At 38.5% G+C, this 26,480-nt stretch overlaps 1 protein-coding gene and 1 pseudogene across 3 annotated transcripts in view; one reads left to right on the top strand and one right to left on the bottom strand.

Annotated features, from left to right (window-relative positions):
• Window positions 1-26,480, bottom strand: part of PHYHIPL (phytanoyl-CoA 2-hydroxylase interacting protein like) — a gene marked incomplete at both ends in the record, with an annotated part of 88,378 nt that overhangs the window by 1,055 nt on the left and 60,843 nt on the right. For both annotated transcript variants that reach the window (XM_081233291.1, XM_081233290.1), the window contains 3 exons: window positions 4,170-4,287; window positions 8,320-8,494; window positions 10,644-10,840. In XM_081233291.1, the coding sequence (XP_081089417.1) occupies window positions 4,170-4,287; window positions 8,320-8,494; window positions 10,644-10,840 (490 nt within the window). The remainder of the gene's footprint in view (window positions 1-4,169; window positions 4,288-8,319; window positions 8,495-10,643; window positions 10,841-26,480) is intronic.
• On the top strand, window positions 15,809-18,770 carry LOC308620393 (HAUS augmin-like complex subunit 6; annotated as a pseudogene). Its single transcript has one exon. The product of its transcript is annotated as an HAUS augmin-like complex subunit 6 (transcript).

Here is a 26,480-nt window from a genome sequence, read left to right as displayed (position 1 = left end):
ATTTTCCTTGGAATAGAGCTGGTTATCTCCCTTTACCCCACTCTCAGATCTATTCTCTACCCTTCTCACCTTCCACTGTGGGCTAGGACTGTATCATCCAGCTCTTCCTGTTCCTTGGTCCCTTCCATTTCAGTTATACCAATGGGAGGCACAGTAAGAAAAATGGAAGGGTATCCCATGCTCTTGGATTGGAAGAATTAATATTGTTAAAATGGCCATACTATCCAAAGCCATCTACAGATTTAATGCGATCTCTATCAAATTACCCATGACATTTTTCACAGAACTGTAACAAATAATCCTAAAATTTATATGGAACCATAAAAGACCCAGAATTGCCAAAGCAACCCTGAGGAAAAAGAACAAAGCTGGAGGCATAACCCTCCCACACTTCAGACAATACTACAAAGCTACAGTAATCAGAACAGCATGGTATTGGCATAAAAACAGACATATGGATCAATGGAAGAGAATAGAGACCCCAGAAATAAACCCACACACCTACGGTCAATTAATCTTTGACACAGGAGGCAAGAATACATAATGCAGAAAAGAGTCTCTTCAGCAAGTGGTGTTGGGAAAGCTCGACAGGCTCATGTAAATCAATGAAGTGAGAACACTGCCTCACACCATACACAAAAATAAATGCAAAGTGGCTTAAAGACTTAAATATAAGACAGGACACCATAAAACTACTAGAAGAGATCATAGGCAAAACATTCTCTGATGTAAATTGTACCAATGCTTTCCTATGTCAGTCTCCCAAGGCAATAGAAATAAAAGCAAAGATAAACAAATGGGACCTAATCAAACTTATAAGCTTTTGCACAGCAAAGGAAACCAAAAACAAAATGAAAAGACAACCTACAGACTGGGAAAAAAATATTTGCAAACAATGCGACTGACAAGGGCTTAATTTCCAAAATATACAAACAGCTCATACAACTCAACAATAAAAAACAAACAACCCAATCAAAAAATAGGCAGAAGATCTGAATAGACATTTCTCCAAAGAAGCATACAGATGGCCAATAGGCACATGAACATATGCTCAATGACACTAATTATCAGAGAAATGCAAATCAAAACTACAATGAGATATCACCTCACACCAGTCAGAATGGCCATCATCAAAATGTCTATAAACAATAAATGGTGGTGAGGGTGTGGAGAAGAGGGAACCCTTCTACTCTGTTGGTGGGAATGTAAATTGGTACAGCCACTATGGAGAACAATATGGAGGTTCCTTAAAAAACTAAAAACAGAGTTAGCATATGATCCAGCAATCCCACTTCTGGGCATATAACTGGAAAAGATGAAAAAAATATTTTATACCCGAAGACAAAGAAGAAGCCACAACGAGTCGGTAGGAGGGGCGCTTCCGTGATATAATCAAATCCCATACCCTTTGGGTGAGAGACCCACAAATTGGAAAATAATTATATCCCAGAGATTCTCCCACAGTAGTGATAGCTCTGAGCCCCAAGTCAGGCTCCATAGCCTGAAGGTCTGGCAACAGAAGGAGGAGCCTCCAGAGCATTTGGCTTTGAAGGCCAGCAGGGCTTGAGTGCAGGAGCTCCACAGGACTGGGGGAAATAGAAACTGCACTCTTGGAGGGTGCACACAAGGTTTCACGTACACTGGGACCCAGAACAAAGCAGTGACTCCACAGGAGCCTGGGCTAGACCACCCTGTGTGTTGTGGAGGGTCTCCTGGGGGAGGTGTGGGTTGGCTGTGGTGCAGAGGGTGGGCAAGGAGACTGGAGGTGGAGGCCCCATAAAATATTGATTGGCACAAGCTCTCCGAGAGGTGGCCATTTTGGCACTGAGACCTGGCTCCACCCAACAGCCTGCAGGCTCCAGTGCTGGGATGCCTCAGTCCAAACAACCAGCAAAGGGGGAACACAGCCCCAACCATCAGCAGACAGGCTGCCTAAAGTTGTACTGAGCTCACAGCCACTTCTAAACACAGCCCTTGACATGGCCCTGTCAACCAGAGGGACAACACCCAGTTCCACACACCAGTGGGAAGGCACCAGTCCCCCCCTCCAGGAAACCTGCACAAGCCCCTGACCCAAACTCACCCACAAGGGTGCAAACACCAGAAGTAAGAGAAACTGCGATCCTGCAGCCTGCGGAAAGGGGACTGCAAACACAGAAAAGTCAGACAAAATGAGACGGCAGAGGAGTATATTCCAGATGAAGGAACAAGATAAAGACCCAGAAGAACAAGTAAGTGAAGTGGAGTTAGGAAATCTTCCCCAAAAATAATTCAGAGTAAAGATGATCCAAGATCTTAGAAAAAGAATGGAGGCACAGATCGAAAAGACACAAGAAGTGTTCAACAAGTCCTAGAAGATTTAAAGAAAATCAAGATCCACTGATGCTAATATGGCTTCAGTTAATAGAGCTTTTTTAAAAAGCAATGTTGAAAAACTGTTCCCATGCCTTGGCAAGTATATTTTTTTATGTATATATACTGCAGTATGTGTATATATACTGCATCAAAATATAACTTGCATGAATTTTACAACTATCATAGAAAATCCAACAAAGGTAAATTTCCTTGTTAGTAAATACATCTTTTATACTAGTATATTGGAATCAATCATACAATATATACAATACTTTTTTTCCATTTTCCATGCTCCCCATCTTTATTTTTTTCTTCTTGGAAGAATTTTTGAAGACAGATGGAGCAAATTCTAGAGTATCTAAGGACCCAAAAACAGAAGGCCAATTCCCACCCAAAGGACAGAGAAAAATCAGAGAAATAGTGACCTCCAGTGGCCACCTAAAATAGACATTTGCAATGTTCTGGGAATCTAAACCTAGTACCAAACATGTATTTATTTATTCTATTGATGTATTATTTATTATTATACAAAATAGCAACTGTGGATCTTTTTTATTTCTAATTTTATGCTTAACAAATATAAAGAAGTACCTTTTTTTGTTAAGTCATATATGGTCATTCCCATTCAACAATTGACAAGTATAATAATTTGTGTTCTGTCTCTCAGCTCATGTTCACTTAATTTAGTGAATGGCATCTACTATGAATTATATAGACTGAAGGGTAAATAATTTGCCAGCAAAGAGAATTATGGGCTGAACTCTATTTACAGGATATTCAAACATAAGGCAGGAATAGTTTTCACGATCAAAATATATCAAACTACATGATATTGCAAAGTACTTAATTTGAAGAACACACATGCCTAAATTCACCTTTCTCTCTTTGATTCTCTCTGCATTTTCCACAGCTTGGAGTTTATTTAGATCTGTAACCATGATCTTGATTTAAGAAAAACTGGAGAGTTATGAAACAAAAAAACCACAACAGAACTTCCTAATTTTTTTTCACATAAAATCCTGTCAAGAATACTTTATAGAGTTTACAAAGTGAGATCAAGGCTTTTAAAATGACAAATTATAGGGACTGCTGTGTAAAAGTTTTAGAACCTGTATCAATTTAAAAGCTTCAGTCTCACTTTAAAACACAAATCTGCCTATTTACGCTCTTGAAATTTTCTTCTACAAATATGAAAGGGCTGTAAGTATTAAAACTACTTGTGACATGGAATTCTTGGAAACTGCTTTCAGGGACAAACATAGGATATCTTAGAAATACTACTGAACACTAGAATTCAAAGGTAAACAAAGGAGATTTTCCTCATGAATAATTAACCCAAGATAATGGCTGAGAGATTTCTACGTAGGCAGAAGCCCGAAAATCCCACCTGATTCACCATGTTTCATGAACCAGTCACCCTTTTATTCTCTCATTTTCAATGACCCACAGGAAGAGGAGAAAATTTAGTAGTTGGTATGAGACAGAAGGCACTGAGTTATTGGGAATTAGAGGAGTGCGTATCTGTACAAGACATGCTCACCAATCTTCACCCTGGAGGTTTAAGATCTTCCACTCAAATAGACAGGAACTGGTATTACAAGTGATCATGGAAAGGAATCTAAGTGAAGTGGAAAAAAATTCCATGATCTGATTTTTTCCTACTTAATTTTTCTGGGAAATAAAGTCATAGTATAATTATTTTGAGAAGAAAACTAATTGCTATTTCACAGAAGCAGACTCAAGAGAAACCTGAGCCTAGAATTTGGAATGGCACTTAGTAAAGCAAATCAGTATATATATTTTTTGATTCTTACTGAATATAGTCAAAATATTCTTTGTGCTGGTTACGATAAAAAACAGAAAATTTAAGCATCCGTCCTGCAATCACTTCGGCTTTCTCCAACAGTTGTGTTAGATGAACTTTTGAATAGTCTGAAAAAACCAAAAAGCAGTCTGTTATTAAAAATACATTATCAAAAGTATCAACTACATGCTTAATAAATTGTAGATTATTAAAATTTACTTTTAGGAAATTCATCTTAGTGAATAGGAAACTGCACTTAAAAAAGAAAACATTCATTGTCTTTGGCACATTTTTTCCTTCTACAAAAATATTTTTTTATAGTTTACAGTTGCTTTTATGAATACCCTTGCATTTTTTTCACTCGTTGAAATTAAACATCCTGAAACCAAAATGTTAAATAAGGAATACAGACTGCATAACCCGAGTAATGTCAATCAGCACCATAGTAGCCTTTCTTCAATCAGCTGATGAATCAAATAAAAGAAGCTTGTAACCTGCAAGCAATAGCAAATAGAATTTAAAGGAGTAATAATAATAATGTTCATTTAATTTACTCCCTAAATCTATGAGGTTGGCAAGGTAGATTAAGTATGACCATTTAACTGATGCAGAGATTGAGGCTTGTTACAGTTTAGTGATTTGCCAAATGTTCATAAAGCTAGTAACTTAGAGACTAGGTCTCTGGCTCCTAGCTGGTAGTTTTTGAGTACATAAGACTCGTGAAAGTTTAAAGCATCTCTCAAAGTAATCTGATCTTTTCATCAACTTTTTTTTTTTTTTTTTTTTGCTGTACGTGGGCCTCTCACTGCTGTGGCCTCTCCCGCTGCGGAGCACAGGCTCCGGACGCGCAGGCTCAACGGCCATGGCCCACGGGCCCAACCGCTCCGCGGCACGTGGGATCCTCCCAGACCGGGGCACGAACCCGCGTCCCCTGCACCGGCAGGCGGACTCCCAACCACCGCGCCACCAGGGAAGCCCTTCACCAACTTTTTGTTTTGAAAATTGAGGACTGTTGCCAAACTCCTGTACTAGAATCTAAGCAAATATTTTGGTCTATAAAGATTTTAAGACTTTTCAAACAAAAGCAACCTAGTTGAACTACTCATGGCAGCAGAGTTTGTTTACTCATTGCTTCAGTGGCTCAACAAATATTTATTTAGATCAGAACATGATGTACAAGGCATCATGCAAAATTAAATGATCAGGTTAAAAGATAAAAAAAATTATTCTTCTTTCAAAGAATTCATAGTCTAAGGGAAGAAGTAAATATATAGACAACTATGACTTATTATGGGGTTTCATCTCTGTCATAGATTAGCCTAGAAGTAGTCAGTGGCATTGTTTTATCTCCAATACTTTGCACAGTACATAGCATACAATATGTGCTCAATAAATTTTGAGTGAATTAGATGTCTAGATTAAAAGACAATATATATAAAATAGCTTTCTCAAAATTTAGAGTCAATGTTATTGATAAAGCTTAGGTGAAACAGGCTCTGAATTATTTTAATAAACTGAAACAACAAGCTTTGAACAGCCTAAGTTCCCCTTAGATTTTACTCATAAAAATGCAAAATAATTTATAGAAAAATATTGTGGAACATTTTAAATAAGCTGGCATTTTCCTTATTATTTACCCCATAAATTCCTTAGAAGAATTATGGGATGTGTTTGAATAAAAGAGCAATAGGGAGATCAATCTAAAGGAAAGAAAGAAGACAAAAAGGTTTTTCTTTATATACATAGAAATAAAACATGTATGCATGTAGTTATATAGATTATAGAAAAGAGTGAATGTGTGCATCTAGATAGATGGATATTTCTGAACTGAAAATGCCAAAGGTCTCCCTTAAGCTAAAGAAAAAATACTATTTCATGCCTTTCCCTAATGTCAAATGGGGTTTTAGCAGGTAAATAGTAGCTCTTTTTTTAAAAAAAATGAACAAATACTATGATGCTGTTTGGTGCTGTCCTATGGAAAATAGCATGTATTAAAATAATGTCAAAAGATACCATGTCTTTTACTGTGTCTACCTCCCTGGTAGGATGCAATAAAAGTAAATGGAAAGATGTGAAACATAAGGTAGATTCCAAGGAGGAATTTTTTTTTTTTTTTTTTGCGGTACGCGGGCCTCTCACTGTTGTGGCCTCTCCCGTTGCGGAGCACAGGCTCCGGACCCGCAGGCTCAGCGGCCATGGCTCACAGGCCCAATGACATCTTAGGAAGAAATATAGTACCAGAGAGATACTATTTTCCTTGCTCTAATACACTGAGATCCTTAGCAATAAAGAATGTTGCAATCCTTAGCAACTTCCTCATAGAATAAACAAAAGGGGTTTGAAGATAAATTCACAGTAACTTAGAATTAAACTCTCATCCGTTCTACATATCCACATGAGAAGCTTTATACTGAGTTTGAAATTAAGAAGAAAACAGAAGATATTGAGATAAAGCAGTAGCTAAGCACATCCTGAGTCTGAAATAAATCTAGTGTGAGGCTATGGGAAAAAAATAGCTGATTTATCTGAAGGATGCCTCAGCTGGGGAAAGTTGCTAGGCAACCTGCAATAGGTGAGGCAAACTGTTTTTATGACTTTTTCTACAAGCTCCTGTGTGTTGAAACAGCCTCTCTCTCTAAGAGACAAAAAGAGTGGATGACAGATGTGTTCAGGTAGAGATATCTTTGTGTCCCTTCACCACCTATTTAAGTGCTCGATAAATATTTGTTTCTTGATTGAATGAATTTAAAAAATAGATAAATGCATATGAATGGTAACATTTACAACCCAGTGGGCTATTAAGGTACAGTTCAAAATCAAAGGGGATGGGCTTTCTACATCAGATAACCCAATCCTAAATGGCTATGAGGTACTTTTTTTTTTTTAAACATCTTTATTAGAATATAATTGCTTTACAATGGTGTGTTAGTTTCTGCTTTATAACAAAGTGAATCAGCTATACATATACATATATCCTCATATTTCCTCCCTCTTGCGTCTCCCTCCCACCTTCCCTAGGCCACCCCTCTAGGTGGTCACAGAGCATGGAGCTGATCTCCCTGTGATATGCAGCTGCTTCCCACTAGCTATCGATTTTACATTTGGTAGTGTATATATGTCCATGCCACTCTCTCACTTCGTCCCAGCTTACCCTTCCCCCTCCCCGTGTCCTCAAGTCCATTCTCTACGTCTGCATCTTTATTCCTGTCCTGCCCCTAGGTTCTTCAGAAGCATTTTTTTTTTTAGATTCCATATATATATGTGTTAGCATACTGTATTTGTTTTTCTCTTTCTGACTTACTTCACTCTGTATGACAGACTCTAGGTCCATCCACCTCCCTATAAATAATTCAATTTTGTTTCTTTTTATGAGTGAGTAATATTCCATTGTATATATGTGCCACATCTTCTTTATCCATTCATCTGTCGCTGGACACTTAGGTTGCTTCCATGTCCTGGCTATTGTAAACAGAGCTGCAATGAACATTGTGGTACATGACTCTTTTTGAATTATGGTTTTCTCAGGGTATATGCCCAGTAGTGGGATTGCTGGGTCGTATGGTAGTTCTATTTTTAGTTTTTTAAGGAACCTATGCAGTACTTTCTAATGAAGCAAAGACACACACACACACACTCTCTCTCTCTCTCTCTCACATGACACTAGTTTAGAGATAGATTATCAGCATTCAAGTGAAAAATCCAGTAACACATTTGCTAGGTAAAGTCATTGCAATCTACCTCCATTCCCTTAAATTAGAGAATGATGTTCCCGGCTTTTTTCTTTCAAGACAGTGAAAGTAAAAAATGAAAAAAAAAAGAGGAAGGAAAAAGCTCTCTCTCTCTCAAAATGAATCTGAAAATATGCTGAGTATATTTTTATACTGCATCAATTTTTATTTGCAAAGCATTTACTTTGAAAAATCAGACTGTGCATGTAGCACAGAAGTAATTTAATGCCATTGCCCAGTTTTTGCTGAGAACCTCCGCTCCTTCTAATCAATTTGTTCTGTCACACGATGCTACTGGCAATGCAAAAATGACCAATGCAATACATATCACTTCATAATTATAAAAAAGAATGTATTTTCTATAATTAGTTTTTCTAGGAACTATTAAATAAGGTGGTGTTTTTTTTCTGTATTTATACCCAATTCTCTTACCTGCTGTGCAGAATTCTATAATTTCACTCCATTCAGACACCACATAATCACCATCAACTTGTTTTGAGGCAGTCTGCACTGCTACTGTATACTCAGTTCTTGGGCTCAAAAACCAGTGTCCACGGACAGTCATAGGCAAGGGAACAGCTTTTGCCACCAGTTTTGTTGGAACATCCTAAGAAAGGAAGAAAGAAAAGTAGAAAGAAAGGAAGGAAGGGAGGGAGGAAGGAAATGAATTAATTTAGTAGTATAACTTGAATCAATTGTAAACAATGTGGAGTAACTTATTAAATTCCTGGCTGATGACACAAGTTTCCTTTTTAAAGATATTTAGCAATTACTATATTCAAATCTCTTATTCTTCAGATGTAAAAATTAAGGCCCAATTTGATCAAGAGACATGCCAAGATCATACAGCTAAGCTAATGACATAAATGTACTTGGATTTGTTTTCTTGATTTCTAGTGTAATGTTATTCTCTGTACACTCCTTAATATGCTTAAAATGCAATATTCTAATACTAAATGATAAAACAACATAAAAAACAGAAATGTGAAATAAAAATTCAACAGATTTAGCATTTTAAAATATTATAGGGCTTCCGTGGTGGCGCAGTGGTTGAGAGTCCGCCTGCCGATGCAGGGGATATGGGTTCGTGCCCCGGTCTGGGAAGATCCCACATGCCGCGGAGCGGCTGGGCCCGTGAGCCATGGGCCATGGCCACTGAGCCTGCGCGTCCAGAGCCTGTGCTCCGCAATGGGAGAGGCCACTACAGTGAGAGGCCCGCGTACCGCAAAAAAAAAATAAATAAATAAATAAAAATAAAATAAAAAAAAATAAAATATTATATTTGTTTAATATATACTATGCAATAATTTTATCAGAGTAGCCCATTACTAAATATTTTATATGTCAAGGGACAGAATTTTTTTAATAAATATTTTTAAATGATTCAGTTTTACATACAAATGAGGTAACATTTGCTTTACTTGTATTCAAGTGTGGAGCCTATGTGTGACAGAAAAGTTTAGGTATTTTTAAACAATGATTAATAAGGTAAATAAACCTGCTAGTTGAGTATTCACTATATTTCCAAAGATATGGTATTCTAAGTGTGGAATGAAGAAAGGGGGTCAAATCTTGACTCCTCACCATTTAATACTAAATATTTCAAAGCTAATTTAAGAAAGCAAATGTCAGCAAAGAGGATATCCAACACTAGAAGGAATAATTAAAACTGGAACATGGGAAAATAATGACATCAATCTTGTTCTCTCTATCACACTTATCTGTGTGTATAAGCCTCACTTACCATTAGTATGTGTAATTACACATCTAGTAAAATGCATAATTTCCAGACAAGATAAGACAATTCTTTCAAAAGATTTGCCAAGTTAAAATTTATTATCAGTATTAAAATAAGATCAGTTTCATATCAGTGAAAATACTGAAACATAAGAAAGAATTCTTAAGCCAGATAACTATTATCCTCTCTACAGCTACTTCTGAAGGGAGGTATGTATCAGAAAGATATGTGATAAGCAGACAGGTAAGAGAATAAATATCAGAGAATTGTTACATGTCTAAAACACTTAAAGGTTAACTTTTATTCTCAAACCATAAAATAAAATTGACCACATAAAGCAATTTTCAGCCCTTAAGTATTTTAACAAATATCCTACAGTTTATAAGCTGCCATCACATTCTTCATCTGGCAGTTTTAGGGAAAAATGTGTGCTTCAGTGGAAAACTATGAACTGTCTACAGCACACTCTTCTGGCTATCCTCTGATTTTGTGGAATCTACAACTCTGTAATTTGTAGACAACTGATAACAATTCAGCTATTCTTGTCTAAGTACATGCAAGTGAATTTTGCCCAGTGGAAGTAAAACCCTCCTTGCCTGCCCTTGCTCTTCCCCCACCCCATACCAGTTCTGCCTCCACTTAAACATTTATTTCAATATCCTGATCCATAAAAATGTCTTTTTCTGGATCATCCTTTGAATTGGCTGTAATACCTCATCAGTTACCTCATTAATGTGTTAAAGAAAATCTTTAACACATGTTAATTTTTATGTCTGTATGAGAGTCAAGATTTCAGCTTTCCCAGAAAAAAATGTATTTTACCCATATATTTGCATTTCATTTTCTTACACAATTTCTTGAAGGAATAGGGCTTTTAAATGACATATAATTTTTATTCTTCCCAATGTCAAATATATCATATTAGTAATTAATAGAACATTATTCCTTCTTTCAAAATGTCCTCATACTTAGAAAGTTTTAAGATAGAAATGAATATAAGGATGTGTTAGAATTTTACCTTGTGTTTAAATTTATTGGAGTTCTTGTTCTCTTTCTTATTGAGGTCAATGAAATAGTGCGTAATACGGTCTTTTGATTTGGAATCCATTTCCCATGAAATCTTGAATGAGTCACATGTAATGTTGCTTATTTTGATGTTATGTGGTACGGGAAGTTCTTCCATCTCTGCTATGCCACTGTCTTGTGATTTGTTCCCTGCAAGAAAACAATGCACAGATAATTTCCAACTAATGGATTTTTTCTAGTTTGCAAGACCATTAGCTGTGTACCTGTTTCTGAACTCACCTAATTACTAAATTTGAGATTTCATTTTGTTCATGAAGTAATTTGAGTGTTAATGATAGTAAAACTATCATTACAAGATCATATTACCAACAAAATGCATAAATGAATTAGTCCTTATCACCTCTATGTTTTCAATTCCTTTTCCAATTTCTGCGTTCACAGAAATAAAAACAAGAACACTGGTGATCCATCTTTCTAATCTACGAAAGATTAGCCTTACATGGTAGGTTCTGTTGAAAGGCCCCAAGCGACCATTTTTCTTACAAGACCAATCAATTCTGCTCTAAAGTAATACTAGGTGTTTTAAGCCAGATGAAATCAGAAATGTTGATGATGAAATGAAACAGTCCAGTCAAATAAAGGCAATGTTTCTTTAAAAAAAAAATCTGAGGTATCAGTAAGTCTATAAAAATTGCTCTCCCTTCCCCCTTTTGGAAATTTATATATAGAAATAGCATGTAATGTTTATGCTACATACATAAGTAATATCAAAGACCATTCTCTTAACAGTTACTATGTCAAGGATTACTCTAGGAATCTTTTTACCTGTTCTATCTTCCTAAATTTAATTTTGAATGCTGAAACAATACGGTTAAAAGAAAGAAAATGACTGCCATGTTGATTGATACCATTAAAATCTTGAAGAACACATCTGATGTCTAGTTACTTTACAGACTATGTCCTACATTTCCAATTAGAGAAAATGTTATCACTTTGGCTAATATTATAGAGCAGAATATGATGGATGACAGGACAAAAAGAGAAAATATAGACTTGCCAAGTTTGTTTCATATGTAGGAAAGACATACTGAGTGAAATTTTACTCCACTTCTCCTTCCTATGTTCCCTTCCCCCAAGCCAACATAAAATTCAGTGCCCAAGAAAAAAAAGTGTAACTGTTATTTATATTATAAATGTTGTAGGTCATAAATCAGCTACATAATTTGTTCCTTAAAAGAATAAACAGGGACTTCCCTGGTGGCACAGTAGTTAAGAATCCGCCTGCCAATGCAAGGGACATGGGTTCGATCCCTGGTTCGGGAAGATCCCACATACCACGGAGCAACTAAGCCTGTGTGCCACAACTACTGAGCTTGCACTCTAGAGCCCCTGAGCCACAACTACTGAGACTGCATGCCATAACTACTGACGCCCACGCACCTAGAGCCCGTGCTCCACAACAAGAGAAGCTACCACAGTGAGAAGCCCGCACACTGCAATGAAGAGTAGCCCCTGATCGCCACAACTAGAGAAAGCCCTCGTGCAGCAACGAAGACTCAACAGAGCCAAAAATAAATAAATTTAAAAAAAGAATAAACAAATCTTGATCGACAATAACTGAAAGGAACAACAATCAATGTAGCAACACCTTCCACTTCCATATTGGCTTGTGCTCTCTGCCCCCACAGTCCCATCTCAATTACTGATATAAATCTTTTGATATTCCCAGTCTTATTAAATCATTCACCTATGTTCTCTCATCCCAAGCTGTGTTGTGGCCAGAGGAACCCGATGACAGTCAAAGACTAATTTCGAAATAACTGAAGTTCTTTATTGTCATTTCTTGAACAATACTTTTAAAAATCCTTCTTTCTTCTCTCATGTACTCCCTCACACCCAGGCTTTCCCAGATTCCCACTCCATAAAACTCCCAGAAAAATTACTCCCTCACCCTTTCTTCCCTCCCCACCCGCCCTCATATAATCCCAAAATTGCTTCCTGCTAAAGCCTTTCAGAAGTCAAGTGTAGGGAAGAAACAAAGTGGAATCTCTTTAGTGGCCTTGGGAAAGGGAAAGGCAATAAATATACAAACAGTAATTTTTGTTCTATTTATAAAAGCTCACATTTTAACCTATTATTCTGACTGCAGTTATCTTTAAAATGTAAGCAACGTTAAATGAAAAACTTTCTGGACTAAGAGCAGAAATCTCTGTATAAATTATATGCATTATGAGGAGGAATCAAGATGCCTGAGGAGTAGGATGTGGAGCTCACCTCCTTCCACAAACACATCCAAAACACATCTTCAAGTGGAACAATTTGCACAGAACATCTACTGAACACTGGCAGAAGACCTCAGACTTCTGAAAGGGCAAGAAAACCTCCACATAACCAGGTAGGACAAAAGAAAAAAAAAAAAAGAAAAAGGAGTTGGGATGGGACCTGTGCCCCAGGGAGGGAGTTGTGAAGGAGGAAAGGTTCTCACACCCTAGAAAGTCCCCTCACCGGCAGGGAGATCAGCCTGGACGGAGGGGGAGCTTCAGAGCCTCTGAGGAGAGTGCAGCAACCAGTTTGTGGAAGGCAAAACGGAGTGACCTACTGCCACCCTGTGCTCCCTAGCCTGAGATGCTCATCCACTGGTATGGGCGGGGGCTGTGTGCTGAAACTTGGGCTTCAGAGGCCAAACCCAGGGAGAGGAACAGCGTTGCCTGTGGGGAGACAGCCTGAAGAGGCTGGACTGTGGCAACTGAGGGTGTACTTGGAAGAACCTGGGCATGCCAGAGCAGCAAGTCACCATTACTGGGGGGCGCATGAGGACAGGGGTGGGACTGCCATAGGAGCTTCTTTCCCTGTGTGCATGCTCTCAGGCAACAGAACACCAACTATATGAGCTCTTGGGGTGGGCATGAGCTGTCGCTGTCATCGTGGGCTCCAGAAGTGGCCATGGGCTGCTACCGAAACTAGGGGACCTGTGAGCAGGCGCCAATAGGTGTCCCCACTGTCCTGGGGGTGAGTGGGCCCTGCCACAGCTAGGAGACCTGGGAACAGAAGCTAGTTGCTGCCCCTGCCGTATGGGGAGCACGCATGGGGGGTGAGCAGGCACCAATCACTGCCCCTGCTGTCCCGGGAATGCGTGGGCCGTAGCCACCACTGGGAGACCCAGGAGCAGGTGCCAATCGATGCCCCTGCTGTCCTGGGGGCACATGGCCAGTGCTGCCACTGAGAGACCCATGGTTGGGGGAGGACCACTGCCCATGCCATACCAGGAGAGCACGCAAGGGCTGCTGCACCTATGCACCCCATATCAAGGGGATAATGGCCAGTACAAACTGATGGAAGAGGCAGAAAGCATCCAAACTAAAAGTAGCCCCTCAATTCTGGACAAGATGGTGAAGTAGAAGAACTTGAGCTCACCTCCTCTTACAAAAACACCAAAATCACAACTAACTGCTGAATGACCATCAACAAAAAAGACTGGAACCTACCAAAAAAAAAATTTTACACCCAAAGACAAAGAAGAAGCCACAACGAGTCGGTAGGAGGGGCGCTTCCGTGATATAATCAAATCCCATACCCTTTGGGTGAGAGACCCACAAATTGGAAAATAATTATATCCCAGAGGTTCTCCCACAGTAGTGATAGTTCTGAGCCCCAGGTCAGGCTCCATAGCCTGAAGGTCTGGCAACAGAAGGAGGAGCCTCCAGAGCATTTGGCTTTGAAGGCCAGCAGGGCTTGAGTGCAGGAGCTCCACAGGACTGGGGGAAATAGAAACTGCACTCTTGGAGGGTGCACACAAGGTTTCACGTACACTGGGACCCAGAACAAAGCAGTGACTCCACAGGAGCCTGGGCTAGACCACCCTGTGTGTTGTGGAGGGTCTCCTGGGGGAGGTGTGGGTTGGCTGTGGTGCAGAGGGTGGGCAAGGAGACTGGAGGTGGAGGCCCCATAAAATATTGATTGGCACAAGCTCTCCGAGAGGTGGCCATTTTGGCACTGAGACCTGGCTCCACCCAACAGCCTGCAGGCTCCAGTGCTGGGATGCCTCAGTCCAAACAACCAGCAAAGGGGGAACACAGCCCCAACCATCAGCAGACAGGCTGCCTAAAGTTGTACTGAGCTCACAGCCACTTCTAAACACAGCCCTTGACATGGCCCTGTCAACCAGAGGGACAACACCCAGTTCCACACACCAGTGGGAAGGCACCAGTCCCCCCCTCCAGGAAACCTGCACAAGCCCCTGACCCAAACTCACCCACAAGGGTGCAAACACCAGAAGTAAGAGAAACTGCGATCCTGCAGCCTGCGGAAAGGGGACTGCAAACACAGAAAAGTCAGACAAAATGAGACGGCAGAGGAGTATATTCCAGATGAAGGAACAAGATAAAGACCCAGAAGAACAAGTAAGTGAAGTGGAGTTAGGAAATCTTCCCCAAAAATAATTCAGAGTAAAGATGATCCAAGATCTTAGAAAAAGAATGGAGGCACAGATCGATAAGACACAAGAAATGTTTAACAAGTCCTAGAAGATTTAAAGAACAAACACAGATGAACAATACAATAACTGGAATGAAAAATACACTAGAAGGAATCTATAGTGGAATAAATGAGGCAGAAAAATGGGTAAGTGAGCAGTATCAGAGACCTCTGGGGCAGCATTAAATGCAATAAATTCACATTATAGGGGTCCCAGAAGGCAAAGAGAAAGAGAAAGGTCCAAGAAATTATTTGAAGAGATTATAGCCAAAAACTTCCCTAATGTGGGAGAGGAAAACATTCAGTCTCCAAAGCATAGAGTCCCATGCAGGATAAACCCAAGTAGCAACAGGCTGAGACACATGTTAATCAAATTGACAAAAATTAAAGACAAAGAAAAAATATTAAAAGCAACAAGAGAAAGCACAAATAACATACAAGGGGTGGTGACTTCGCCTTGGCCGCTGTGCAGTACTACCGTTAGAGGCTCTAACTCCCTGAGACTTTAGAGTCTCAGGCCACTTGAGGCATGTGAGGCGAAATGGTTCTGGGTGAGAGGATCAGATGGTGGCAATGGAGGGGCCGCTGCCATCTCAGGATACCTGTAGGGAAAAAGCCTGAGGGGCCCTCTCAGTCGTTGGAGACTGCACTTTCTTCCTTTGCCGGGCCCCGCCTTCCGCAAAGATGAGTTTGGCCTGGGTCACTTCTTTTGAGAAGGAGCGTCTCTGGATGTATTTGCAGGCACTCAGCTTCTAGCCAGGCTCAGCGACTGTAGCCGGTGTAAAGATCGTGTCGCACATGCACCTCGGACTGAACATGTCTGACAAGTTGAACAGTGATGCCTTTCAGATAGCTTCTTATTTTTTGTTTCAAACGCTTGAACAGTCTCTCACTAAAGAAGTTTTCAAACTTTGTTGGCCTCCATTTGACCAAAAATGTGATACTGAATTCCGAAAACATTGCTGTGAATGGTTAAAAAAGATTTCTGCTGAATGTGGAAGTAGCTTTCCTCAAGTTGTTGGTTCACTATTTCTTTCTCCTGGTGGTCCTAAGTTTATTCATCTGATGTATCACTTTGCAAGATTTGTTGCAATAAATTATATAAAAACCCATTCTAAAAATCCTTCTGTACATTTTACAGAGACATTTAACCTAAAGCCACAAGAGTTGTGCAAGTGCATTGCCAGATGCCATGTAGCACATAACAGAGTTTAAAAAATTTTGCAAAGAGAAGATTGTGTTACCCGAAAATACCAGGAAAATGCACAACTCTCAGTTAAACAAATACGAAATTTGAGATCAGAATGTACAGGACAGCAAAACCAAATAAAAAAATGGAACCCTATGATGACCAAAGTAATATACAAGAGAAAATTCAAAAGGTTCGGTCTTTGTGGGCTTCAGTGAATGAAACACTCACGGCTTTGGAAAAAGAGAGAGAAGTTGTTAGTTCAGTCCTTAGTCTGGTTAACCAATATACTTTAGATGGAACTAATGTTGCTATCAATATTCCAAGGCTCTTACTTGACAAAACTGAGAAACAAATGTGTCAGCTGCACATAGGAAATGTTTAAGAGGCTGGAAAATTGAATCTCTTAACTGTTATTCAGTTATTAAATGAAGTCTTGAAAGTAATGAAATATGAACATTGTCAGGCTAACCAAGCAAGACTGGCAATAGACCTTCACTTCCTTGAAAAAGAGACCAAATTTCAGAGAGAAAGACTGTCAGATCTGAAGCATATGAGGTATAAAATAAAAGAAGATCTCACAACTATAAGACATTCTATTGTTGAAAAACAAGAATAGCATAAAAATTGGAACGAATTTCTCGGCCTCCTTTCAGTCTAATTAAAGATTGGACTCCAGCTGTGGATCTTTTATCACCTATGTCTACCCTTTCATTTGATCCTGCCTCAGAAGAAGCATTTGCGAAGAGTGTTCTTTTGCTGTACCCTGCTTCACTTCCAGATACACCTAAGCAACATATCCAGGAAAATGATTGCAGAAGGGCAAGTGATATAGTGGAAACTAAATGTGATCTAGCCAACAGCCCTGCTTCTTTCCTGTTGCAGCCCATTTCACCATCAGGTAGAAACAGTGTTACACTACTTGAAAAGGACACAAAGTTGACAACTCCTAGAGAGAAAAATGAAATAGTTTCTAAGAAAACACCAGAACTTGAAGTGTAAGACTCTTCATCATCAAATATTGCAAAGAGTAGTGCATTTGGAGGGTCTCTGCCAGCTAAGAAAAGTGATCCATTCCAAAAAGAGCAAGATCATCTGGTAGAAGAGGTTGCAAGGGCAGTTTTATCTGATTCACCAGTCTTCTAAAGGAAAAGAAGTAATATTAGAGGAACTAATTGACTCTCTAACCCATTCCTAACAAGGAATCAAATCCCTCGAACTCCAGAAAACTTGATAAGTGAAAGCAGGAGCTCATGGAGAAAAGCTGTTAAAATAGAAGATAACAGAAGTACAGAACCAATTCAAATGGATACTGAACATACAGAAGTATTGCCAGAATCCTTACCTGTGGTGCATAATCAAAAAGAGTTTAACATGGCCAGTTTTTTCTCAGCAACCACTGTGTCCGATTCTAGCCATTCTCATTTGCCTGAAGAGAAAGTTGTTTCAGATTGCCTCAAGTGTGTGCTTCAGAAACCTGTGCTGACCAGTTGCACAGGTGAACCAACAACACAAAATCTGTCAGATTTGTTAAATAAGGACATAATTTGTAAGCAAGATTTCGAATGTACAGCTTTACAGAACAAGCTTTTAGAAACTAGCCAAATAGAGACATTCTCCCCTGCTGTAGGCAATAGGAGATGTGATAGGTAGCAGTGAAGAAGAGTATATTAAAATATCAGACCACTCGAAAGCTTCTTACAAAGATCTTTCCATGCATAAAAGTATGTTATGGAACTCTTTTCAGATATCAAGTGGAATTAGTTCCAGTTTTAAAGATAGTGATTTTGGCATATTACATGAAACTCTTCCATAAGAAGTTGGTCACTTAAGTCTTAATAGCTCCAGTAGTACAGAGGCCAATTTTAAACTGGAACCAAATAGTCCTATGCACAGTGGCATTTCCCCAGAAGGTGTTGTGGGAGGAAGACAGAATACTCCAGAATCAGACTTTAATTTACAGGCTACTTGCAGTGGATATGAGGCTCTGAAGAAATCTCTGTCCAAGCAAAGGGAAGAAATTTGCCTCTCTAATCCTGAAACACTTGAAAGACACAAACCAGAATTGAGCCTTACTTCCCAATACATGGAAACTGATGATATGCTTAACTTTTTGGGCACTCATGATTTGCACATTGACTATACAAAACCATCTTCATGCATGTCCCTTGGTGAAAGAAAATGGTCTCTTTCACCACTAATTAGGTTTTCTCCAGTGGAACAAAGATTGAGAACCACAATACCATGTAGTCTTGGAGAACTTCTACCTAATTTAACAGTCAATTTTGCTGAAGAAGAAATCTTGAATAAGAGGCTTGATGCAAAAGAATCTCCATCTGACTTGAAAGATGGAGCAGTAGCCCAGTCAATTTAACTATGATGAACTTAAGTTGAAGCAATGTCACAGGATAAAAACTGATTTGTAATTTAAATACACATTGGAAGTGTAACTGTTTTTCAAGGTCTAAAAAAGTCCTAAATAATGCTTTTTAGCCCTCTCTACCGATTTTAGGTAAGGAGAGTATGGTTGGATTTTCTCTCTCTGTCTAGATATGGGGTTGAAATGTGAAGTATTTGGAAAGCAAACAAGTTATGAGAAGCCATTTTGGTTTCTTGCATAATCTTGTAAGCATGAAGTAAATGGCAAAGTATTAGATTAACTAATTCATTATGTTCTAATTTCAGATAATTAACATAAGGATGAGTAGTTTTTGATGTGTTTTATTAAGTGGTTAACTTAATAGCCATTGGATATACTGATCTTTCTTTTTAGGGAAATAAACAACTTTTATTGTTTCTTTTTAGACCATTCTGGTACTAAACAAAAGAAGTGAGGAAAGTAATGCTTTGGGGTGTATAATCAAAATGACAATATTTAAGTTTGGGAAAGCTCTAAAGAGGCTTAATGATTATTCAGGTAGGTTGATCCTGAAAAATGATGTTTGATGGAATAAAGTGCATGTGATGATAGTGAAGACTGGAGCAGAATGAATTTAGAAAAAAAGGAAAAAGGTGGAAGATGACTAGATACTTTTGAGGGACACTAACTATAAATCCATTCAGTGGGTTGTATAGCAGTTTTACATTTAGTCTAATTTAGACTTTGAGAATTTAACTCTAGTTTTTAATTTTAACAGAAAAAATGTAAATTAAAAAATTAGTCTGTGTTTGTTTTTTTTTTGGAGGGCCACTGTTTTGGGGAAGGGAGCTAATTTTTTTTTAATTTTTTAATTTTTAAAAATTTTTTGTTGGAGTATGGTTGCTTTGCAATGTTGTGTTAGTTTCTGCTGCACAGTGAAGTGAATCGGCCATAATCATACACACATCCCCTCCCTCTTGGGCCTCCCTCCCCCCCACCCCCCATCCCACCCAACTGGGCCATCACAGAGTGCTGAGCTGAGCTCCCTGTGCTATACAGCAGGTTAAGGGAGCTAACTTTTTTTTTTTTAAATAGTGATCTTAGGGTCTTATTTATTTATTTATTTTTATTTTATTTATTTTTGGCTGTGTTGGGTCTTCGTTTCTGTGCAAGGGCTTTCTCTAGTTGTGGCAAGTGGGGGCCACTCTTCATCGCAGCGCGCCGGCCTCTCACTATCGCGGCCTCTCTTGTTGTGGAGCACAGGCTCCAGATGCGCAGGCTCAGTAGTTGTGGCTCACGGGCCTAGTTGCTCCACGGCATGTGGGATCTTCCCAGACCAGGGCTCGAACCCGTGTCCCCTGCATTAGCATGCAGATTCTCAACCACTGCGCCACCAGGGAAGCCCAAGGGAGCTAATTTTGATTGTTACTTTCCTCCTCAAAAACCATCAGTTCCCCACTGCCTACAGAACAGCTTCAAATTAACTTGAGAAAATTGAATTTGGGGTTAAATAACTTGTTCAGTGTTACACAGCTAAGTCAGTGCTGAAGCTAGGATTTGACTCTATTTTCCTTCCTTAATATACCAACAAGACGTCCTAGAAGTAACTAAAGGGCCAGGATGTAGGATATGGCTGCAAGAGTGGGCCTTCTGTACTCTAAATGGGAGTCAGATGTGAGGCCTCTTGTACAGTGTCCTGCCTCATGTAATCAGACCCCCTGGCCAAGAAACAGGCTTGTCTTTAGCATCCAAGTGAATACATGCCATTGCCCTCTGTGAACCAGGAGGTTAAGCACACTCTAGAAGGGTGATAGCACCTACAGCACTCCTGTGTCTAGCCTCAGCTCTTAACCATCACAGCCTTGTCCAATTTGCCAAGAAACTGGCAAAAAGAGGAGAAAAGTTTTGGGGAAGAGTTCTGGAAGTGGATGGGCTTAGTAGTTCATCTTCCCTCACTCATTTTGGCTTACTTTCTCTGTGTTGCTTGTTTGATCCAAGTTTGAAGTCCAGTCTTTTTTTTGTGAGAAAAGACAGAAGAAAACCACAAATAACTACCTTCTTTGCAGTGGAAAAGAAAGATGAAGAGAAAAGCTTCTCCTAAGGTGCCATATTCTTTTGTTAGTTAATAGAACAAATAGGGACTCTGTAAGTCTACTGGGAAACTATCCTCTAGTCTTAAGAAACCTAGTATCGGTAAATCCAAAATTAACACGTTAAAGAGAAGGTAGAGCTATCATATTAGCATCTACAAAGTGCCAGAGCTATTCCTGGATACTTAATAATACATATTATATCATTTAACTCTTACACCTCTGTAAGATAGTGATATTGTACCTATGTTACAGGTAATGATACCAAAGCTAGGGAGCTTAAATGACTTGTCTAAGATGGACTCGAGGAATTACCTGGGATACATCTTTAAAAAACATATATTCTGTAGGTCTAAAATGAGGATTAGAAATCTGCATTTTAAATAGCTTCTCTGGTAATTCTTTGGCTCAATAAAAAGCTTGAGAGCCACTGCTAGGGGGTACAGATTCACATTTAGCCCTGGGGTATCTTCAAGAAGCTAGGTACACTATTACATACATACTGCTTTAGAGATTTTAGCTCTCTGATGAGGAAGCTGAAGTTCACCCATAAGTGTGGGCCCTGAATTACTGAGAATCAAAAGATCAAAATATCTTTGGATATTAATGGATTTACAAAAACCACACTGCTGTTAAGTGAGTCATACCTGTGATAGGCTGAGAGTTTTTGGCATTCTTCCCTGTCCTTTGTATGCCAGTAGTATAAACAAAAGTATATTAAATGTCACTTTCTCCTAAACCATTTTGATTACGACTTACTGCCTTCAGCCTCTTCCTTATTCAATATTGCCTGCATACCTGCCTTTTGACCTTAAGGGACTGCTTTGACCATATCACTTCTTTGTTTAAAATTCCACTAATGGTTCATTGTTAATTCCAGAATCGAGTTCAAATTTAAAGGCGTATAAGGTCTCCTCCATAGATTGCTCTTTTCCCCCTTCCACTATGATCTCCCCCCCCCTTTTTTTTTTTTTTACTGAAATGCTTTGGTGGGCATGCGTCTTTAAAAATCTTAATTCACAGTTCTGAAGCTGGAATATCCTACCTTCATTTCCCAGCCTTTCACAGTTATAGTTGTCCTTTAGGATTCAGAACAAATCTCACTTTCACCTTGAAGTCTTAATCTCTTATCCATGGGCCTGTCCCTTCTCTGAAATCTCCTATGGCTTATGTTAACTTTTATTCACTTAGTATTTTTCATTTATTGCTTTTATTGTATTTTTTCATGGTTGTATGTGACTTCTCCAGTTGTACTGATTAAATACATACAGACATACATACTTATGTAGATGTGTGTGGGGGTGTGTCCATACATACACATACTCCAAGGGCCATAGATCATCCTTTGCAGATATTGAAGTATTGGAATTGTTTTCTTTGCCTTCTGTGTGATGGAATTCAAGTAATGGTAAAGAGGGAGGGCTACTTTATTGCTATAAGAGTACTTTTTCTCATTACATTCACAGCAGAATATACCTTATTTTATTCACTATTCATAAGATGGAGGTGTGTAAACTGACTTCTCTGTCAGTTTGAAACTTTAGATAATGCCCCATGTCCTAATTGTTTTAAATGTTTAAAGAGGACAAGCATATAATGTTGCTTAACATGAAAAATGTTATCAAGTGGAATAAAGACTATTCGTTGTTAAAGAAAATCAATTTGGGGAAATTTAATTGAAAACAAAAATATAAGTATTTTGAAACCATACTTTACCATGTGTTTCTTAACCCTGATCTATGGAGTCAATTTTATTTAATTCTTGAGACCTGTATAAAAGGAAACTCTGTTTTCTCCCTACTCTGAGTATACTAAAATTAAAGAAGATATGTTTAAGGACATTTTCCTCAATGTAAAGAAAGTATTTGCTAAAGTAAAATTCTCTTTCACATTAAGTTGCAGATACATAGTTGATATACCTTTCGCCTTATGCACTGTGAATGTTAAACCCACATCCTGAATTTAAAATATTTGTGAATCCTCCATGGGACTATTTGTAAATGTTTTACATACTAGTCTTTTTTTTTGTTGTTGTTGTTGTTGTACGCGGGCCTCTCACTGTTGTGGCCTCTCCCATTACGTAGCACAGGCTCAGGACGCGCAGGCTCAGTGGCCATGGCTCACGGGCCCAGCTGCTCTGCGCCATGTGGGATCTTCCCGGACCGGGGCACGAACCCGTGTCCCCTGCGTCAGCAGGCGGACTCTCAACCACTGCGCCACCAGGGAAGCCCTACATACTAGTCTTGAATAAACATTCAGTATTATACCAGAAAGACAAAAAACAAAAAACAAAAACCATACAAGGGAACTCCCATAAGGTTATCAGCTGATTTTTCAGCAGAAACTCTGCAGGCCAGAAAGGAGTGGCACAATATATTTACAACCAAGAATATTCTACCCAGCAAGGCTCTCGTTCAGATTCAACAGAAAAATCATAAGCTTTACAGATAAGCAAAAGCTAAGAGAATTCAGCACCACCAAACCAGCTTTACAACAAATGCTCAAGGAACTTCTCTTGATGGAAAAGAAAAGGCCACGAATAGAGCAAGAAAATTACGAATAGGAAAGCTCAACAATAAAGGCAAACATACAGGAAGGAAAGGAAATCAACCACACACAAATACGATATCAAAACCAGCAACTGTGAGAAGAGGAGAGTACAACTGCAGGATATTGGAAATGCATTTGAAATTAAAAGACTAGCGACTTAAAACAATCTTGTTTACATATAGACTACTATATCAAAACCTCAGGGTAACCACAAACCAAAAAACTACGATATATACACACTAAAAAGAAAAAGGAATCCAAACATACACTAAAGATAGTCATAAATCACAAGAGAAAAGGACAAAAGAGGAAGGGAAGAAAAAAGACCTACAAAAACAATCCCAAAACAATTAACAAAATGGCAATAAGATCATACAAATCAATAATTGCCTTAAAGGTAAATGGATTATTGGGCTCCAACCAAAAGACACAGACTGGATGAATAGATTTAAAAAAACCAAGACTTGTATATATACTGTCTACAAGAGACCCACTTCAGACCTAGGGACACATACAGACTGAAAGTGAAGGGATGGAAAAAGGTATTCTATGAAAATGGAAATCAAAGAAAGCTGGAGTAGCAAGACTCATATCAGACAAAATAGACTTTAAAATAAAGACTGTTATAAGAGACAAGGAAGCACACTACATAATGATCAAGGGATCAATCCAGGAATAAAATGATACAATTGTAAATATATATGCACCCAACAGAGGAGCACCTCTATATGTAAGGCAAATGCTAATGGCCATAAAAGGGGAAATCGACAGTAACACAATAATACTGGGGGACTTTAACACCCCACTTACAACAGTGGACACGATCATCCAAACAGAAAATAAGGAAACACAAGCCTTAAATGACACATTAGACCAGATAGACTTAATTGATATTTATAGGATATTCCATCCAAAACCAGCAGAATACACTTTCTTCTCAAATGCACATGGAATATTCTCCAGGATAGATCACATCTTGGGTCCCAAATCAAGGCTCTATAAATTTAAGAAAACTGAAATCATTTCAAGCATCTTTTCTGACCACAACACTATGGGAGTAGAAATCAATTACAGACAATAAAATGTAAAAAACACAAACACCTGGAGACTAAACAATATGTTACTAAATAACCAATGGATCACTGAAGAAATCAAAGAGGAAATCAAAAAGTACCTAGAGACAAATGACAATGAAAACACGATGATCCAAAACCTATGTGACACACCAAAAGCAGTACTAAAAGGGAAGTTTATAGCAATACAATCTTACCTCAAGAAATAAGAAAAATCTCATATCATTGAAACTAAAAGCTGGTTCTTTGAGAAGATAAACAAAATTGATAAGCCTTTAGCAAGACTCATAAGAAAAAAAGGGAGAGGGCTCAAATCAACAAAATTAGAATAGAAAAAGGATAAGTTACAACGGACACCACAGAAATACAAAGGACCATAAGAGGCTACTACAACTACACGCCAATAAAATGGACAACCTAGAAGATATGGACACATTCTTAGAAACATACAACCTTCCAAGACTGAACCAGGAAGAAATAGACAATATGAACAGACCAACCACAAGTTCTGAAATTGAAACTGTGATTAAAAATCCAACAAACAAACGTCCAGGACCAGATAACTTCACAGGCAAATTCTATCAAACATTACAGAAGGGTTAACACCTACTCTTCTGAAACTCTTCCAAAAAATTGCAGAGAAGGGAACACTCCCAAGATGGTGGCTACGAGGCCACCATCACCCTGATACCAAAACCAGACAAAGATACCACAAAAAAAGAAAATTACAGGCCAATATCACAGATGAACACAGATGCAAAAATCCTCAACAAAATACTAGCAAACTGAATCCAACAATGCATTAAAAGGATCATACACCATGACCAAGTGGGATTTATCCCAGGGATGCAAGGATTTTTCAATATCCACAAAAATCAGTGTGATATACCACATCAACAAATTAAAGAATAAAAACAATATAATTATCTCAATAGATGCAGAAAATACTTTTGACAAAATTCAACACCCGATTATGATAAAAGCTCTCCAGAACATGGGCATAGAGGGAACATACCTCAACATAATAAAGGTCATATATGACAAAGCCACAGCAAACATCACTGTCAATGGTGAAAAACTGAAAGCATTTCCTTTAAGATCAGGAATGAGACAAGGATGTCCACTCTTGCCACTATTATTCAACATAGTTTGGAAATCCTAGCCATGGCAATCAGAGAAGAAAAAGAAATAAAAGGAATCCAAATGGGAAGGGAAGAAGTAAAATTGTCACTGTTTGCAGATGACCTGATACTATGCATAGAAAATCCTAAAGATGCTACCAGAAAACTACTACAGCTTATCAATGAATCTGGTAAAGTTGCAGGATACAAAATTAATACACAGAAATCTCTTGCATTCCTATACACTAACAATGAAAGATCAGAAAGAGAAATCAAGGAAACAATCCCATTTACCATCACATCAAAAAGAATAAAATACCTAGGAATAAACCTACCCAAGGAAGCAAAAGATCTGTACTCAGAAAACTGTAAGATACTGATGAAAGAAACTGAAGATGACACAAACAGATGGAGAGATATACCATGTTCTTGGATTGGAAGAATCAATATTGTGAAAATGACTATACTACCCAAAGCAATCTACGGATTCAATGCAATCCCTATCAGATTAACAATGGCATTTTTCACAGAAATAGAACAAAAAAATTTTTTAATTTGTATGGAAACATAAAAGACCCAGAATAGCCAAAGTAATCTTGAGAAAGAAAAACGGAGCTGGAGGAATCAGGCGCCCTGATTTCAAACTATACTACAAAGCTATAGTCATCAAAACAGTATGGTACTAACACAAACACAGAAATACAGATCAATGGAACAGGATAGAAAGCCCAGAGATAAACTCACACACCTATCGTCACCTAATTTATGACAATGGAGGCAAGAATATACAATGAAGAAAAGACAGCCTCTTCAATAAGTGGTGCTGGGAAAACTGGACAGCTACATGTAAATGAATGAAATTAGAACACTCCCTAACACCTTTCACAAACATAAACTCAAAATGGATTAAAGACCCAAATGTAAGGCCGGATACTATAAAACCCTTAAAGGAAAACATAGGCAGAACACTCTAT

The sequence above is a fragment of the Mesoplodon bidens genome, assembly GCF_964165515.1.
Source record: "Mesoplodon bidens genome assembly, chromosome: 1".
In the NCBI taxonomy this organism is placed as follows: Eukaryota; Metazoa; Chordata; class Mammalia; order Artiodactyla; family Ziphiidae; genus Mesoplodon; species Mesoplodon bidens.
Note: the sequence above shows the minus strand (reverse complement) of the source record. Positions and strands in the feature narration are given on the sequence as shown.